The sequence below is a fragment of the Bos javanicus genome, chromosome 1, assembly GCF_032452875.1.
Source record: "Bos javanicus breed banteng chromosome 1, ARS-OSU_banteng_1.0, whole genome shotgun sequence".
In the NCBI taxonomy this organism is placed as follows: Eukaryota; Metazoa; Chordata; class Mammalia; order Artiodactyla; family Bovidae; genus Bos; species Bos javanicus.
The window spans coordinates 134,671,804-134,690,751 of NC_083868.1; the positions used below are offsets into that span (position 1 = coordinate 134,671,804).

At 38.0% G+C, this 18,948-nt stretch overlaps 1 protein-coding gene across 9 annotated transcripts in view; it reads right to left on the reverse strand.

The window, feature by feature from the left end:
• CEP63 (centrosomal protein 63) overlaps positions 1–18,948 on the reverse strand; it is a 77,790-nt gene that overhangs the window by 31,191 nt on the left and 27,651 nt on the right. For all 9 annotated transcript variants that reach the window (XM_061421043.1, XM_061421023.1, XM_061421033.1 and 6 more), the window contains 3 exons: positions 17,443–17,538; positions 16,500–16,622; positions 10,436–10,549 (listed from right to left, as the gene is read on the reverse strand). In XM_061421043.1, the coding sequence (XP_061277027.1) occupies positions 10,436–10,549; positions 16,500–16,622; positions 17,443–17,538 (333 nt within the window). The remainder of the gene's footprint in view (positions 1–10,435; positions 10,550–16,499; positions 16,623–17,442; positions 17,539–18,948) is intronic.

Genomic DNA, 18,948 nt, shown 5'->3' on the forward strand with positions numbered 1-18,948 from the left:
GTAGTTTTGATTTGCATTTCTCTAATAACGAGCGATGCTGAGCATCTTTTAATGTGTTTGTTAGCCATCTGTATGTCTTATCTGGAGAAATGTCTGTTTAGGTCTTTTTCCCACTTTTGTTGTTTTTCTGTTATTGAGTTGTATAAGCTGCTTGTATATTTTGGAAATTAATCCTTTGTCAGTTGTTTCATTTGCTATTATTTTCTCCCATGCTGAGGGTTGTCTTTTCACCTTGCTTATAGTTTCCTTTATATATATATATATATATATATATATATATATATATATATATATCACATCTTCTTTATTCATTCATCTGCCAACGGACATTTACGTTGCTTCCATGTCTTGGCTATTATAATCAGTGCTGTTTATAATCAGTGTGTTTGGGTGGGGGGCATGTATCTTTTAGAATTACAGCTATCTGTTGATATATGCCCAGGAATAGGATAAAGCTGAGTCATATGGTAACTCTCTTTTTAGTTTTTAAAGAAACCTCCATACTACTTTCCATAGCAGCTACACAATTCATTTTGTTTATAGTTTCCTTAAAAGCATCTAAGTTTGATTAAGTCCCATTTGATTTTTTAAAAATTTTATTACTTTGGGAGGCTGACCTAAGAAAACATTGCTACAATTTCTGTCACACCATGTTTTGCCTATGTTCTCCTCTAGGAGTTTTGTGCTGTTTAGTATTTTTATTACCTCCTTTTTGAACTCAGGATGTGGTAGACTGGAGAGATCTGTTTCATTGTTTATTCTTTCAGGAGACTTCTCTTGTTCTTTTAATTAGGAGTGGTTCCTCTGCTTCTTTATACTTACATTTCTAACTCTAAATTTAGGAGAAACAGTTACCTACTTGTGGCTGTTTTTGTGTAGGAGCATCTGTGTGTGGCCTGCATGTGTCTAATATTTTTGGTGCAAGGGCTTTTAGTATAGAAGCCTCCCATGTCTTTCCTCAGTTTGCTGGCTGTTATCCCCTTGATACAGGGCGTGAATGGCGTTGTAACCAGAGCCTGCACTGCATGTTGAGCAGGGCCTCCTCTTTGCTCTGTGGCTGTCAAAGCTCTGTCAGGAGCAGGATCTGCTCCCCAGTTGTTGGAGCAGATGCCCCTAGATCTGTTTATGAGCTACAATGTGGGGTAGGTGTAACTGGTGCGCTTCCACTGGGAGAGGAGTCACTGATTACTCTTCTGCAGGAGCTATCCACCAGAAAGTACACTCTTCGGTGTCAGCTTTTACCCAATGTGCATGCTCACAAAGTACACTGCTGTTACATTGCTGCTGGCACTGCTTTCAGCTGTGAAAATGTAGGAACTGGGTGTCCCTCAGGTGCTGTGCTCACAAAGTCATCAACAGAGATCCACTGGCACAGATCTACTTATGTCAGGCACTGGGACCCACCATAGTCATGATTAGTTGCACACCTGTACCCACTATGGGAGATACAGTATCATCCTGGCCCTGGCTCCACATGTCCCTGCCCACAATGCCCACAGCTACTACCTCCAGACCCACCTCAACCATAGGAGTACCAGTAATCTGCTCAGATGTCCCACCACCACTGAGCTTACAAAGGCACTCCAGGTGTAAATCTGCTGAAGTTGCAAAGCCACCAGATAAAGTTCAGATTTCAGCCCTGCTTCCAAAGTCATGTGGCCCCTGGGGATCTGCTCAGATTTCAGCTCTGCTTCTGTGTTGGACAACCCTTCTGTGTTTGCATGCTCCCAAAGCTCATGGAGGCAGAGCCATACCCACTGCAAGCATGCCAAAAATGAGGCTCCTATAGTGAGGCCCCACCTCCTCCTCTGCATGCTTGTTAACCATGCAGCTTCTATGTGGACCTCAGCTCTGTCCTGCATACACTCCCAGTTCTGGCCCACACTCCCAACTCCTTCAGGGTGTCTCCATGCAGCCAACTCCAGTCCTATGGTTTGACCTCTGAAGCCTGAGTTTTAGCACCCAGCCCCTGCATGCACCATCAGATACGTATCACAGGCTGGGGAGTGCAGTGAGGTGGCCCAGATCATCTGTGTTTTTGGTCTCTGTTCTGCCTGCCGCAAAGTATCTTCTCCCCTCCCTCTGAGCCTTTGAAGCTCCCTTTCTGTCCTGCCTGATCTCCTAGCTGATGACTGGGAGTTCCCGGGATGAGGGAATCTTTCCCCTTTCACAGCTCCCTCCCAGGGGCACTTCAGATACTTCCCCCTCATTTTTTCCACGCTACTCAAGTACATGGTGATCATTCTTGCAACTGTGGTTGTATGAGATCCTCTGTCACCATTCAGTAGGTATTCTATGAGAACTGTTTCACACGTAAATGTATTTGTGATGTATTTATGGGAGTAGGTGAGCTCCATATCCTTCTATTTCTGCCATCTTGATCTCTCCATCTTAATTATTTTAGATATAATTTTACTACTTTTATTTTTTAACTTTTATACTAGTTTTATAGGTGGATGATCTACTACCTTTACTATATGTTTGCCTTTACCAGTAAGTTTTTTTTTCTTTCATAATTTTCTTGTTTCTAGAAATTGGCTTTTCTTTTCCATTTATAGGAGTTCCTTTATTAATGTGACTTCCAGAAAATTTTACACATAGGTGGTTCATATTATATTTCTATTGGACAGAGCTACACTAGAATATCTCAGGACTACCTCTTCCAATATGAAAAGTCAGAAAGATAAATATAAACATTTACAAAATGATTACTTCTCTTAAATATCTAGTATTAGAGGTATCTTAAAGCCAATTATTTTTAAGCCTTTTTTTCCCCCACTAGCCACTGTCACTAATTTTTTTTGAAAACCAGAGCTTTCTCTTATTAATAACAGCATTTTAACTATTCTGGTGGAGCATGTGTGTGCATTATTTGCTCAGTCATGTCTGATTCTTTGCAACCCACCAGGCTCTTTTAGTCATGGAATTCTCCAGGCAAGAACACTGGAATGGGTAGCCATTCCCGTCTCCAGGGGAATCTTCTCGACCCAGAGATCAAATATGGGTCCCCTGCATTGTAGGCAGATTCTTTACCATTCTAGTAGAGTGGGTGGAATTATTTCAACAATACAAATCACAACAGAGGTGGTTAAAAGTAAAGAAATAATTAAGAAAGTAATTTATGTCATGGAGATAAAAATAAAAGCCAAGGGTGGGCAGCTAATGTGTGAGAATAGGGACAAGGCTGGGGACTGGGGACTAAATTCAAATCATCCTTTGCCTTTGTGGTATATAATCCTGGGCTTCAAGAAAATAACTTTTCCATATAGTGAGATTACTGAGAAGAATATGATACAAAGCAACAAGTGTTCTTTTTTTAATTTTCCAAAGAACCCCAAAATGAAGTTATGCCACTGTATGCATCAATTTTTACCACACTCTCCATTAGAGTAAACTCCAAATATGTCAGTGCAGACAACAGCTCTGCAGCATTTACACTAAAGAAACATCTTGAAAGACAGCCCATCAGTGGTATAGCTCCCAGTAAGACCTTATCACTACTGTGTCTCTGTCATCATAAACTTTTAAACAGTAAACCTGAGCCAATTCAATTAAGTATATGATAATTCTACCAAGACAGTAGATTAACATTTGTGTTAGGATCATCTTTTTTTCATAAGGAAAATGGTGCCTTTAAAAATATAATATATATTCATACAAATTGTGAAATTATTTGTTCTAGCTCTGTGAAGAATACTGTTGGTAGCTTGATAGGGATTGCATTGAATCTATAAATTGCTTTGGATAGTATACTCATTTTCACTATATTGATTCTTCCAATCCATGAACATGGTATATTTCTCCATCTATTAGTGTCCTCTTTGATTTCTTTCACCAGTGTTTTATAGTTTTCTATATATAGGTCTTTAGTTTCTTTAGGTAGATATATTCCTAAGTATTTTATTCTTTCCGTTGCAATGGTGAATGGAATTGTTTCCTTAATTTCTCTTTCTGTTTTCTCATTATTTGTGTATAGGAATGCAAGGGATTTCTGTGTGTTGATTTTATATCCTGCAACTTTACTATAGTCATTGATTAGTTCTAGTAATTTTCTGGTGGAGTCTTTAGGGTTTTCTATGTAGAGGATCATGTCATCTGCAAATAGTGAGAGCTTTACTTCTTCTTTTCCAATTTGGATTCCTTTTATTTCTTTTTTGTATGGAAATACAAAAAACCTCGAATAGCCAAAGCGATCCTGAGAAAGAAGAATGGAACTGGAGGAATCAACCTACCTGACTTCTGCCTCTACTACAAAGCCACAGTTATCAAGACAGTATGGTACTGGCACAAAGACAGAAATATAGATCAATGGAACAAAATAGAAAGCCCAGAGATAAATCCACGCACATATGGACACCTTATCTTTGACAAAGGAGGCAAGAATATACAATGGATTAAAGACAATCTCTTTAACAAGTGGTGCTGGGAAATCTGGTCAACCACTTGTAAAAGAATGAAACTAGAACACTTTCTAACACCACACACAAAAATAAACTCAAAATGGGTTAAAGATCTAAACGTAAGACCAGAAACTATAAAACTCCTAGAGGAGAACATAGGCAAAACACTCTCTGACATACATCACAGCAGGATCCTCTATGACCCACCTCCCAGAATATTGGAAATAAAAGCAAAAATAAACAAATGGGACCTAAGTAACCTTAAAAGCTTCTGCACATCAAAGGAAACTATTAGCAAGGTGAATATTCAGCCTTCAGAATGGGAGAAAATAATAGCAAATGAAGCAACTGACAAACAACTAATCTCAAAAATATACAAGCAACTCCTACAGCTCAACTCCAGAAAAATAAATGACCCAATCAAAAAATGGGCCAAAGAACTAAATAGACATTTCTCCAAAGAAGACATACAGATGGCTAACAAACACATGAAAAGATGCTCAACATCACTCATTATCAGAGAAATGCAAATCAAAACCACTATGAGGTACCATTTCACACCAGTCAGAATGGCTGCGATCCAAAAGTCTACAAATAATAAATGCTGGAGAGGGTGTGGAGAAAAGGGAACCCTCTTACACTGTTGGTGGGAATGCAAACTAGTACAGCCACTATGGAGAACAGTGTAGAGATTCCTTAAAAAACTGGAAATAGAACTGCCTTATGATCCAGCAATCCCACTGCTGGGCATACACACTGAGGAAACCAGAAGGGAAAGAGACACGTGTACCCCAATGTTCATCGCAGCACTGTTTATAATAGCCAGGACATGGAAGCAACCTAGATGTCCATCAGCAGATGAATGGATAAGAAAGCTATGGTACATATACACAATGGAGTATTACTCAGCCATTAAAAAGAATACATTTGAATCAGTTCTAATGAGGTGGATGAAACTGGAGCCTATTATACAGAGTGAAGTAAGCCAGAAGGAAAAACATCAATACAGTATACTAACACATATATATGGAATTTAGAAAGATGATAACAATAATCCTGTGTACGAGACAGCAAAAGAGACATTGATGTATAGAACAGTCTTACGGACTCTGTGGGAGAGGGAGAGGGTGAGAAGATTTGGGAGAATGGCATTGAAACATGTAAAATATCATGTATGAAACGAGATGCCAGTCCAGGTTCGATGCACGATACTGGATGCTTGAGGCTAGTGCACTGGGACGACCCAGAGGGATGGTATGGGGAGGGAGGAGGGTTCAGGATGGGGAACACATGTATACCTGTGGTGGATTCATTTTGATATTTGGCAAAACTAATACAATTATGTAAAGTTTAAAAATAAAATTTAAAAAATATATATATTCAAATCTGAACAATATCACACAGCCCATCTAAATACTTCAAAAGGAAAACATATACAATGCAGGCTTTACTTTTCTCACATACAATGTATAAGCTAAATATTCTATATTCTGAGCTGGCTTAAAATTTTAATTTTTTTCAAATGGTCTTAATGTTCTCTAAGACTTCCCTGAATGTTTCCTTTTCGCTCACTGTATTATTTGGACAGGAGGGAAAGTAGCAAGTGATTATTTGCCCTCTAAACAGAAATGACCTTATGTTTTAGTGATTATTCTGATGTTTTCCTATGTTTATACAACCATCACTCTGTCTTTGCATCTAATAAAGTACTTACAACTGTTTAACAACTGTACTTTAAAATTTAATATATTTTAATATTTGACAGAACAAACATCACCCTCATAAAAAATGTTGCCTGATACCATTCATTTATCCTTCCACATGAATTTCAGAATCATTCTGCAAAGTTTTCAAAATGTAACAGACAACAAATTATGTGGATAACCATTTGGAAAAAAATATAGATCTCTATCAAATTCCTTGTACCAAAAGAATTTTCATATCAAATTTATTAACAAGAAGTTATAAAGCATTAGAAGAAATCTTGGCTTATGTAAGTCTTTATGGTATGACAGCAAAGATAAAAACCTTAAAGAAAAATTAACAGACTTAAGCCATTCTAAAAATTGTCTGTAAAACAACTGTATTTTCATAAAAATTACTAGGCAAAATTAAGGTAAACTGGGAAAACACACACAATTGCAACAAAACAGCAAAGAGTTAATCTATTCAATGTATATATTAAGAGCTCTTTCATAGTATAATATAAATATTCTTTAAAAATAAGCAAGGGACAGAAATAATTTACAGAAGAATGGAAAGTCATAAGTAGATAAAAAATGTTCAGCCTCATTCATAATTAAAGATGCAAATTAAATAATCAGATACCATTTTTTTCCACCTATCAGATTGGCAAAGACAAGCCTAAAAGTAGGGGAAATTAAAAGAAATATTTAAATAAATAATAGTGCTCAATAATGAGAAAGTGTGAGGAAACATACATTCTCAAACACCGCTGGTGAAAGTGTGCATCAGTACATCTTTGAAGAGTACTTTGACAATATGCATTAGAATCTTTAAGAATGTATGACTACTTTGATGCAGTAATCTTATTTCTAGGGCCATTTCCTAAGAAAATAAATGGACATAAACACCTAAATATTTAAATAAGGATGTTCACCCAAGCTCTACTTAAGAGTGAAAAAAATAAAAACCTAAAAATTCTACAATAAAATATTGGTTATATGAATTAAGGCATTTAATGGTAAACTAAGCTTCTATACAATCATTATGACTCATATTTGCTGACATGTCTTATTTAAAGAGGAAAATTTTTAACTGGTGAAAATTAAATAAAATATTGTAAAATGCTTAGCATACTGCCTGTCACATTGTAAGCAAATAATTTGCACTTTTACATAATGTTTCATGGAAAATTTCAAATGTATATAAATATGGAAAAAATAAGATGATGAACCCTTAAACATTCATCACCTAGCTTCAACAATTATCAACTTTTTGCTATTTCCAGTAATTTTTTAAGTTCACAACTATTCCTCCATTCCCATACACACATATATAGTTTTTCCTATCAAATGTACATGAATGCAATGTACACTGCACGCAAGCACAGAAAAAGTCAGAAGAAATTTACATGCAAATGCTAATTATGGTAAATATCTAAAGGATGAAATTATGAGTTATTTTATTTAATTCTCATTTTCTCAGTTTTCTAAAATGAACATGTTTTATGTCATTTTAATAGCTGACCAAAACAAAAAAACTCAAGCAAATATATGACTCAAAGGGTGAAAAGTTAGTCGGAACTCCACTTTTCTTTTTTTCACCATGCAGCTTGTGGGATCTTAGTTATCGAACCAGGGTTGAACCCAGGCCCACAGCAGTGAAAATACTGAGTACTAGCCATTGGACTGCCAGGGAATTCCCTGAACTCCATTTTTAGATGTTAAAAAATATAAAAGAAAAAATTTATCATTTTTTTTAAAATTTGGGGTATAAGTGTGGCTGTTAACAGAGAAGGCATGGCACCTCACTCCAGTACTCTTGCCTGGAAAATCCCATGGACGGAGGAGCCTGGTGGGCTGTAGCCCATGGGGTCGCGAAGAGTCGTATACGACTGAGAGACTTCCCTTTCACTTTTCACTTTCATGCATTGGAGAAGGAAATTGCAACCCACTCCGGTGTTCTTGCCTGGAGAATCCCAGGGATGGGGGAGCCTGGTGAGCTACCATCTATGGAATCGCACAGAGTCGGACACGACTGAAGCGACTTAGCAGCAGCAGTGGCTGTTAAGGGCTTCCCAGGTGGCGCTAGTGGTAAAGAACCTGCCTGCCAACACAGGAGACATTAGAAACACGGGTTTAATCCCTAGGTCAGGAAGATCCCCTGGAGAAGCGCATGGCAATCCACTCCAGTATTCTTGCCTGGAGAATCCCATGAGCAGAGCAGCCTGGTGGGCTACAGTCCATAGAGTCGCAATGAGTCAGACATGACTAAAGCCACTTAGCATGCATTTGGCTATTGATATCCATTTATCCAATCTACAAAGTTTTCTACTCTTATTGTTCAATGATGATTCACTTATCAACAAAATACAATGTTTCAACCTTAAGTGGAGTTCAAAACATTATTTCACACAACTTGGGAAATTTGAAAAGATTAGATATTAAATTATTTAAGAAGTGTTTTAGTCTGTTAACATAGCAGTGGTATGTTTAATTTTTTTAAGTCCTAACCTGCTGGGAAATAAGATAATATCTATAATTTGCTTTGCAATATTTCAGCCAAAAAAAGTAGAGAAGAATGAAATAAAATTGGCAAAATGAGTTGCTGTTCAATGAATATAGAGCCTTACTCTTGTAAGTTGAAAAGTTTTAGAGATTTGTTACACAAAAATGGACATACAGTTAATACTCTACTGTACTCTTTAAAATGGTTAAAACTATATGTTTTAATATTTTTTACCACTAATATTTAAGATTGGCAAAATGATAACTATTAATGCTGGGTAATGGGTATATAGAAATTTCTTTTAAGAACTTTTTTTTTAAATGAGGACCAGCGAGTACTGCTAAGGGAGAAAGACATAAAAGTAACAGTTTTTCCTTAATCAGAGCAGTTTTAGTTTAAACAAAACTATCAGAAGAGTTCAAATACGGAAAACAAATGTTGGCTTTTTAAAGCCTTCTTACTCTAGCTCTAGCTGAATTATAGTAAATAAAAATCTCATTTTTTCTAACAATGAAGCTTTAATTATGTTGAGTAATCACAATAGCAAATTAAAAAAAAGGATCTACGATCAACAATAAGCATACTACATAGAAGAATAAGTGAGAACTTAAAAACTAGGACTCAATTTTCTTTTTTGCCAACCTGAAGCCTATAATATCTTATAGCTATTTATGTTTGTACAGTGCTTTAGCATTCAGGTAAAAATAAAAAAACCTCTGGTCTACACTTTCAGGATTTTATTGGCCCACTCTGGCTGCATAGCTTGCTGCAGCCTAGTAAATAATTTTGATCCTTTAGATTGCTGTGGGCCTCTTGTACCATTCTGAGTGGAGTCACTAACAGCAGAGCCATTCATGGTAGTTTACTAGCCCACTGATATTTGAGGGTAGATGATTAAAAGCCAATATATTACTAAGATTTGGAGCAGCAAATAATGCAGATTGTTTACCTTTTTTAATTCGTCCCTCTAGCTCTTCTTAATTTCTCTGGTAATTCCCTCTTCTATAAAACTGAGATTTCTACCAACCTTGACAAATTATCATGATATTAAACAGACAACATATAATTACATATTCTGGATAACTACATTCAGAAGAAGCGTTGAGACAGTGTCTAGCACATTGCAGTTGTTGTTGTTCAGTCACTAAGTCCTATCTGACTCTCTCTAACCCCACGGTCATAAATATTCATTACCTTCTATGTTCACTTCCCTTTTGATCTTGGTTTTTAATTGAAAAAGCAAACAAACTGAATATGTTCCATGAAGAAAACTCCTAAATTAGGTAGCTAATTTTTTGTTTTGCTTAAGCCATCAGTTCTTCATTTAAAACGTTTCTAGTAATGTTGTAAAAAGTGTTTCTGTTCCCACAAAGATACTGCTTTTTGTTAGCATGAATCTTTCAGTATTTGTGTTCAAACAGGCTGACTGGCCGAAGCTCCCTGGCTGAGGACCTCAGCTAAGGCACCCCCAACTATCAGAGATGGAACAAGACACAGACAGAAGTGGGGCGAAGGCAAGAGCCAGAAACAGCCTGAATAAGTAAGTCAGAGCCAGAAAGAAATGGAAAAGGAGACAGAGAGCAGAGGTAGAAAGAGAAAGGAAGGGAGAGTAAAATCAAAGTGTGGAGTGAGCAGGAGAAAGCAAGTCAGTGACAGACTGAGAGAACAAGAAAGAGCCCGAGTGAGGGAGGAAGGAACCAGTGAAGGAAAGCAGCAAGCAAAGAGCAGTGGGTGTGAGGACAGGGTGAGCACGGTGAGCACACAACGCTGCATTTTTCAAGCTGGTTCAAATTTAATAGAAACCTCTCTGCCTCTCATTATTCCAAAAAATGTCTTAAACTTACCTGAATTATCTCTGATTGTTCAGCTAGAGCCTTTCTTTGTGCCTCCAGAGAAGACACCTGTTGCTGATAAATCAAGCGCTGCTTCTCCCAGTCCAGTGATTTCTGACGAAATTCCTGAAGAGGCAATTAAGGTACTTAACTTCTAAGTGCTTCCCCTCGCTGTCACCACCTTCCAGATTCACTTTTACTTTAATTTTTCCCCAGGTCCCTGGGTACACATGCACCTTTTTCCACAGCAGGAGCCCCATTACTCACTTAACTGATAGAACTGTAGAGTAATACTAAATTCCTTACATACTGTGCCTCTGGATATCTGTCTTTCTAAATTTAACACACTAATGGTGAAGAGTACGAAACACAGATACTAAACACTGGATTCAAGATGATTTTCAAAGATCTGCTGCCACCTAAGGGTTGTTATAATTTTTTAGTGATTTTTCAGAAAACTGATGTTAAGATAATGAAAATTTCAAAATATGATTATACTTATCACTCACTACCCAAATTCTTGATATCCAAACCCGGGAACTGAACAGATTCAAACAAATGGTCAGATAAATCCCTGGGGAGCCCAATTCTCATCAGAGTCTAAAATTCAGGAACCAGACAGATTCAGTTAACACAGTATCCTTTGATATCCAAATTTTTATTATTTCAACAGAACTATAAAGACATGAATAATAAAAAATATCTGTATTAAATTTTAACAGATATCTATAACCCAAAGCCAAAGAGTTCAAAATTAATGATGGATCAATAATAACTTCAAGTTGCACGATCAAGAAAATGAGGCCAATATTCATGAAAACGAGGCAAATCAAAGGGAAAGGAAACTCAGTCTTTCTATCACTGTCCTCCAAGAGTCTCAACCCCAGAGTTTCCTTTCCCTTTGATTTGCCTCGTTTTCATGAATATTGGGCTCATTTTCTTGATTGTGCAACTTGAAGCTTAAGGTAATTACTGTTCACTTACTCATTGTTTCTATCACATATATTCCAGGTACTGTTCTAGTGCTAGGGATACAATATTTAACAACAACAAAAAAAAATTCTAGCCCCACTCACTTGGAGGGAGACAGGCAACACATTATTGTACAGTAATTAGATAGCAATACGGTCATCTGTCAGTATCTGTGGAGGACTGGTTCCAGACCTCTGTGGTTACTAAATCCACAGATGATCACGTCCCTTATAAGAAATGCTATGTTATTCATATGTAACTAATGTGCATCCTCCCACAGACTTGAAATCATTTCTAAGTTACTTATAATGCCTAATACAATGTAAACACTGTGTAAATAACTATAAATACAATGTAAATGCTTGTGCATAACAAATTCAAGGTCTGCTTTTTGGAACTTTCTGGACTTTGCTTTTCCCAGAATATTTTAGATCCACAGTTGGTTAAATCCACGGATGCAAAACCATAGATACAGAGAGCCTACTGTACCCATTCTGGAGAAAATCGAGCATGGAGTACTCAGAGTTGGTGGCTGCAGTTTGCAAAAGGAGTGGTTAGATTGAGTAACATGAAAGTAAACACCAGGGAGATGGAGATAAAGTTATACTATTCTGAGAAGTACAAGGCCTTGATGTGGAAGCATCTTGTCATGTTCAAGGATGAGCAAGAAGCTTGGTGTGGCTGGGGGGGAGTGAGTAAAAAGGAAAAAAAAGGAAGGGAAAGGTCAGAGTTAACAGGCAGTGAGACTCTGTAGGTCATTATGATAACTTCATCTTTTAGGAGAAACTACTATAACTTTATGTACAGGAGAGAACATGATTTAACTTAAACCAAACAGAATCATTCTGGATGTTGTGCTGAGAAAAGAGAAATCATGGGTGACTCCAAGGCTTTTAGGCTTCAGCCATCTGAGGAATGGAATTACATTAACTAAAACAGAAATGGTGCTGGAAGATGAGGTAGAAAAAAGTCAGGGCCTGTATTTCAGACATGTCAAGTTTGAGACAGCTTTAGATACCGTATGGAGATGTGAAATGGGAAGTTGGAAATTGTTCTGTAGCCAAAAGTCAAGACTAGATATAGGAATATAGGAATTATCAACATATACACAGTGCTTACAGAGGAGGCAATGGCACCCCACTCCAGTACTCCTGCCTGGAAAATCCCATAGACAGAGGAGTCTGGTAGGATGCAGTCCATGGGGTCACTGAATTGGACACGACTGGGTGACTTCACTTTCACTTTTCACTCTCATGCATTGGAGAAGGAAATGGCAACCCACTCCAGTGTTCTTCCCTGGAGAATCGCAGGGACTGGGGAGCCTGGTAGGCTGCCGTCTACGGGGTTGCACAGAGTTGGACACGACTGAGGCGACTTAGCAGCAGCAGCAGCAACACAGTGCTTAAAACTATGAGACTGAATGGTATCACCAAGGGAGTGGCCTCGACAGAAAAAAGAAGAGGTACTACAACACAGCTGTAGGGTGCTCCGATGACAAAAGGTTGGGGAGAAAAAATAATTGAGAAGGAGTGGCAAACAAGGTAGGAGAAAACCCAGGAAAGTACAATTGTTCTCCAAGCCAAATCCAGAAAGCCAAACCCAGCTGAGTCCAATGCTGCAGACAGGATATGGAAGATGAGGGTGGACACAGGCTTCAGTAATGCAAATTCACTGGTGACCTCCATGCCAATAGCTTCTGCAGAGGAGAGAAAGGCTTACTGAGTGAGTGTAAGAAAAATGGAAGGAAAGGAACTAGAGACAAAATAGTGGGCCTTAGAAAGCATCATTACGAACAAAGCTAGTAGAGGTGATGGAATTCCAGTTGAGCTATTTCAAATCCTGAAAGATGATGCTGTGAAAGTGCTGCACTTAATATGCCAGCAAATTTGGAAAACTCAGCAGTGGCCACAGGACTGGAAAAGATCAGTTTTCATTCCAATCCCAAAGAAAGGCAATGCCAAAGAATGCTCAAACTACCACACAATTGCACTCATCTCACACGCTAGTCAAGTAATGCTCAAAATTCTCCAAGCCAGGCTTCAGCAATACGTGAACCATGAACTTCCAGATGTTCAAGCTGGTTTTAGAAAAGGCAGAGGAACCAGAGATCAAATTGCCAACATCCACTGGATCATGGAAAAAGCAAGAGAGTTCCAGGAAAACATCTATTTCTGCTTTATTGACTATGCCAAAGCCTTTGACTGTGTGGATCACAATCAACTGTGGAAAATTCTGAAAGAGATGGGAATACCAGACCACCTGACCTGACTCTTGAGAAACCTGTATGCAGGTCAGGAAGCAACAGTTAGAACTGGACATGGAACAACAGACTGGTTCCAAATAGGAAAAGGAGTACGTCAAGGCTGTAGATTGTCACCCTGCTTATTTAACTTATATGCAGAGTACATCATGAGAAACACTGGGCTAGAAGAAGCACAAGCTAGAATCAAGATTGCCGGGATAAATATCAATAACCTCAGATATGCAGATGACACCACTCTTATGGCAGAAAGTAAAGAGGAGCTAAAAAGCCTCTTGATGAAGGTGAAAGAGGAGAGGAAAAAGTTGGCTTAAAACTCAACATTCAGAAAACTAAGATCATGGCATCTGGTCCCATCACTTCATGGCAAATAGATGGGGAAACAGTGGAAACAGTGTCAGACTTTATTTTTTTGGGCTCCAAAACCACTGCAGATGGTGACTGCAGCCATGAAATTAAAAGACGCTTACTCCTTGGAAGGAAAGTTATGACCAACCTAGATAGCATATTCAAAAGCAGAGACATTACTTTGCCAACAAAGGTTCGTCTAGTCGAGGCTATGGTTTTTCCTGTGGTCATGTATGGCTGTGAGAGTTGGACTGTGAAGAAGGCTGAGCGCCGAAGAATTGATGCTTTTGAACTGTAGTGTTGGAGAAGACTCTTGAGAGTCCCTTGGACTGCAAGGAGATCCAACCAGTCCATTCTGAAGGAGATCAGCCCTGGGATTTCTCTGGAAGGAATGATGCTAAAGCTGAAACTCCAGTACTTTGGCCACCTCATGTGAAGAGTTGACTCATTGGAAAAGACTCTGATGCTGGGAGGGATTGGGGGCAGGAGGAGAAGGGGACGACAGAGGATTAGATGGTTAGATGGTATCACTGACTCAGTGGACATGAGGTTGAGCAAACTCAGCGAGATGGTGAAGGACAGGGAAGCCCTGCAGTCCATAGGGTCACATAGAGTTGGACACAACTGAGCTACTGAACAACAACAAAAAAAGAGAGGGCACAGGAATGGAAGGGGAATATAAAGAGTGTAACCATGGGATAGAAGCTGGGTAAGGAGTGGTGAGTGCGGACATGAGGTAGGTATGGAGCAGGGACAAGTGGCCGGATCCAAGCACTTTAAGGAATGGGGAATCAGGTGATTATCAAGCATTAGGAATAAGAGGGAGCAAGCTGAAAAGACGGGGATGGTAGTCAGAAAGAACGAGATGCTTAAAAATGTGATTCTTGGAGGGTTGCAAGTATTGCTAGTGACAACACTTAAGGAACCGCAATGGGAAAAGGGAAAAGAGACAGACAGGAGGTCAAAATATCTCTGGAGGAAAGAACACCAATGAACCAAAGACCACAGTATTATAAGGATCATCCTTGTGGATACCGAAATCCTCAAGAATTATGGTAAGAGCAATGTTGGAGAGAATGATAGTCAACCAGGGGAGCAGTCAGGGATCAGAAGATGACTAATTTGCCGGTATGTACGTTGCTGTTGTTGTCGTTCAGTCACTATGTTGTATCTGACTCTTGAGACCCCATGGACTGCAGCCCGCCAGTATCCTCTATCCATGGGACTTCCCAGGCAAGAATACTGGAATGGATTGCCATTTCCTTCTCCAAAGGATCTTCCCAACCCAGGGATGGAACCTGAGTCTCCTATGTTGACTGGCAGATTCTTTACCACTGAGCCACCAGGGATGGTGGTATATGCTGATGACATGAAAATCAAAGATGGAGACTCTGAGGTACAAAGAAAACAGAATGGTCTGGAAGCGGTAACGGGGAATAAGAACATGAGGGGTTTTGTACAAAAACCCAGGTACCAGTGAAGAAAGCTGGAGAGAAAGCAAAATCTGATTCTAAGCTCTTTAAACAGAAAAATATTGAGATGTAAAAAAATATTAAAAGTAGAAATTAAAATTCTAGGTAGTAATAATATAACAGTATTAGTGGGTGACAGGTCACTCTGAGTAGAAACATTGTAAATAATCATACAAAGATGCTAAACAATGTTTCTCAAATTAACATCAGCTGGGGAAGCTAGATAAAATGCAGAGTCCTAGCTCACATGCTATGCTACTGGATCAGAATCTCTGGGAGACTAAAGAGGACCCTGGTTAACACTTAGGTACATTTGAGAACCAAGAGCATAGACAGAGGAGAGGAGTGGTGGATTCAACGGGGAAAAAGTAACAGCCCCATGCTGTTGTTGGTGGTGTTGTCTCAACTTCCTTAACTCCTCTGGGGAATCAAGATATGCAATAATCATGGAGTTACTCAAACTTAACAAAAACTTAGTCAGCAAAGAGGGAGGCTAGTGACTTATTATATCTAAATGGGAACTAAGAATAAATAATCTGATATGCAAAGTACTGTGTATAAAAAAGCCACATACCTTCAACACTTACTAAGCCCCTCTGTTAGGTGATAAATAAAACAAAGACAACACCCACAGAGGACAGCCAGGAGCTGCTATCAGTGTTTCTCAGTGCTGGCGTTCGGGGTACAATAGGTCTCTCCTGTGTGGGATAGGCCCAGTTATGTTTGGTGTCCCTGGTTCCTGTGCCCCACTCTCCAGTTTCACTCCCAGTCATCTGACAACCAAAATAATGCCTCAAATATTTCCAATGCCCTCAAAGGATGGCACCACCCTCTTGAGAACTACTGACAGCTAGTAACCACAGGGAACCAGATGATGACAGGACAGCCTCCCACCTTTGAAATAGCTCAGTGGTAGTCCTGCAGGTGAGAGAAAATTGGCTTCATGAAATAGCACTATTAGAAACAGAGTTTTCCTACATGAAGGCTGACAATCACTACAAGCCAATCAGGACTATGAACATACCTCTATTTTTCCAGTTAACCTCTCAATTTCAGACCGATCTTCCCTGTGATTTTTGGCATTTCCTCTGAAGTCTCTTACATGTTTTTTCTGTAGCTTTTCATAGCTTCTCTTCAGTCTGCTTAACTGTAAACACAGTTATTTCTAGACTTAAAATTTAAGAATGTGTAAACAGTGCTGATAAAACAAACTGGCATTATGAAAGCACAAGTAGAGCTAACTACCATCCCAGAAAATAGAGAGCATGTTAGATAAAATACAAAACTCAAAACTACATAAAGTAAACACCAGAAAAAAAAAAGTCAAAAAATAAAGAAAAAGTTTAATAAATAAAACAAAGGTCTAATTTTTTATTATAATATACAATAGCCCTGCACTTAGGGACCCCACAACCCATCCTCACAATAAAAGCAGCAAATAAACACTCTTTTTCTTTTCTCCAGGCCTGTGGTTCTTGAAGCATTCCCCAGTGGAACACTGATATTCACTATGCAGGAAAGGAATGCTTCGGAATTGAATAAAAAGTATTTTTTGCCAATCTGAAGAAAACAATTCAGTTAACTGGTAGAATTTTCTTACCTTTCTAATCTATCCCAAAATGCTTCTGAAACCTTTGAATCTTCCATTATTTAAAATCTACTGACTCAACTCAAAAATAAAACATTTAACGTAAGCTTTTGGTATCAGCATTTCATGGTATTATACAAAAATAGCTCTATTTCTTTCAGATACTCAACCAAGAAACATATTTTAGAATCACTGTTGTAGGTAATATCAAATATATAAAAGGCAAAATTCTGGGTTTAAGAATAGAGAAAGATTTCTACCCCAATATCTTCCATGGAATATATACATCCACTTTATAAAGTAGAAACCAGCTCATTAACAAAATTCTCAAGGCTGAAGAGACAGAATTATACAATATATAATAGAATTAAAATCTTACTTCTTCATGTAGTTTCTTTAACTCTTGCTTATACTCCATGGCCATCTCTTGCTTGACTTTTTCATGTTTTTCTACCTGCTGACGCAACATTCCAATCTAAAAGCAGAGAGGTGGTAGTATGTTTCATTATTAGCATTGAAACAATTACCCTGAAACATAAAAATAGAAAATAACCTTTGTACTTATCTGTAAAGACACGTTCTCAATTATACAACTTCTCAGGAAGTCAAATACCTAATTATTTAATAATTTATAACACTTCCAAAAAAATAAAAATAAGCAATTGTTCTAAAATTTCTAGGTTTAGATGAAAATTTGCTCTATCTCACTTATTCTTCCTAACCCTTTTTACCAGGAAAAAAAAAAAAACCTCACAAAAAATTAACAAGTTACAAGAACCTTGGAATCTAAAAATATTGAACAAAAATCTATGCGAGTTCAAGAATAAATTCTATAAAGCAAAGCACAGAATACTAACTTTAGACAGAAAGACACCAGGAGGCTGAAAGCTCTTGTTATATACAGTCAACATACATTTAGATTTACCCACAAATTTAGTGTTGTGCTAAGTCTTTCAGTCGTGTCTGACTCTCTGCGACTCTATGGACTGTAGCCCATCAAGCTCCTCTGTGCATGGGATTCTCCAGGCAAGTGGGTTGCCATTTCCTAATTCAGGGGATCTTCCCCACTCAGGTATTAAACCCATATCTCCTGCATTAGCAGGTGGATTCTTTACCACTGAGCCACCTGGGAAGCCCTATTAGATAAATAGCTAAGACTAAAACTTTAGAATATGCCATAAAATGTTATTTAGAAATAAGAGGAGAATGCCAAAAGAAAAAAAAAAAAGGAGTTAAAGATACTGAAAGAACGGTCTTAGAGAAGCAAGAATCCTAGGTTCAGAGGAATAGGGCAGATGATCATTGTTTTTTCTTATGAGACTTATAGAACTATTTTTCTTTTCATTTATTATAAGAGTCAAGCATTAGTATAAAATGTGAAGAAACAATTGTTAAATTTTATTTATTTACCAGGGTCTGGTTCATAATAGTCAAGCAACAATATTTAAATTTCTTAAAGAAAGTATATTTCTTACTAGTACAAACAACTCCCTCACTCTCAGCAATAGGCATTAGGCAGAGAAAAAGAGGTCAAATTTTGAAAACTGTCAGTATAGATGATATCATTTTAACTACAATTTAGAATTTTTAAAGTGGTTTCTTAAACCGTAACTCAATCTTCACAACATGGGAACATAGGAATTATATCCTCATTTTGCACAGGATGAAACAGATTCAGAGATGTTATTTTGTCCACCACCATTCAGGTGAAAAAATGCACAGCCAGGACTCCAAATCCCTTACTTGTTTCATTAGGTCTACCTGCTCTGTAGGGCATTAGAAGGTAACAGCAGCAGCAAGGTCCATTAAAACCAATCCAATCCAAACAGTGTAATCAGAAAACATATAAAGCATTCACTTATGAAATGAGTTGTTTATACTAGTA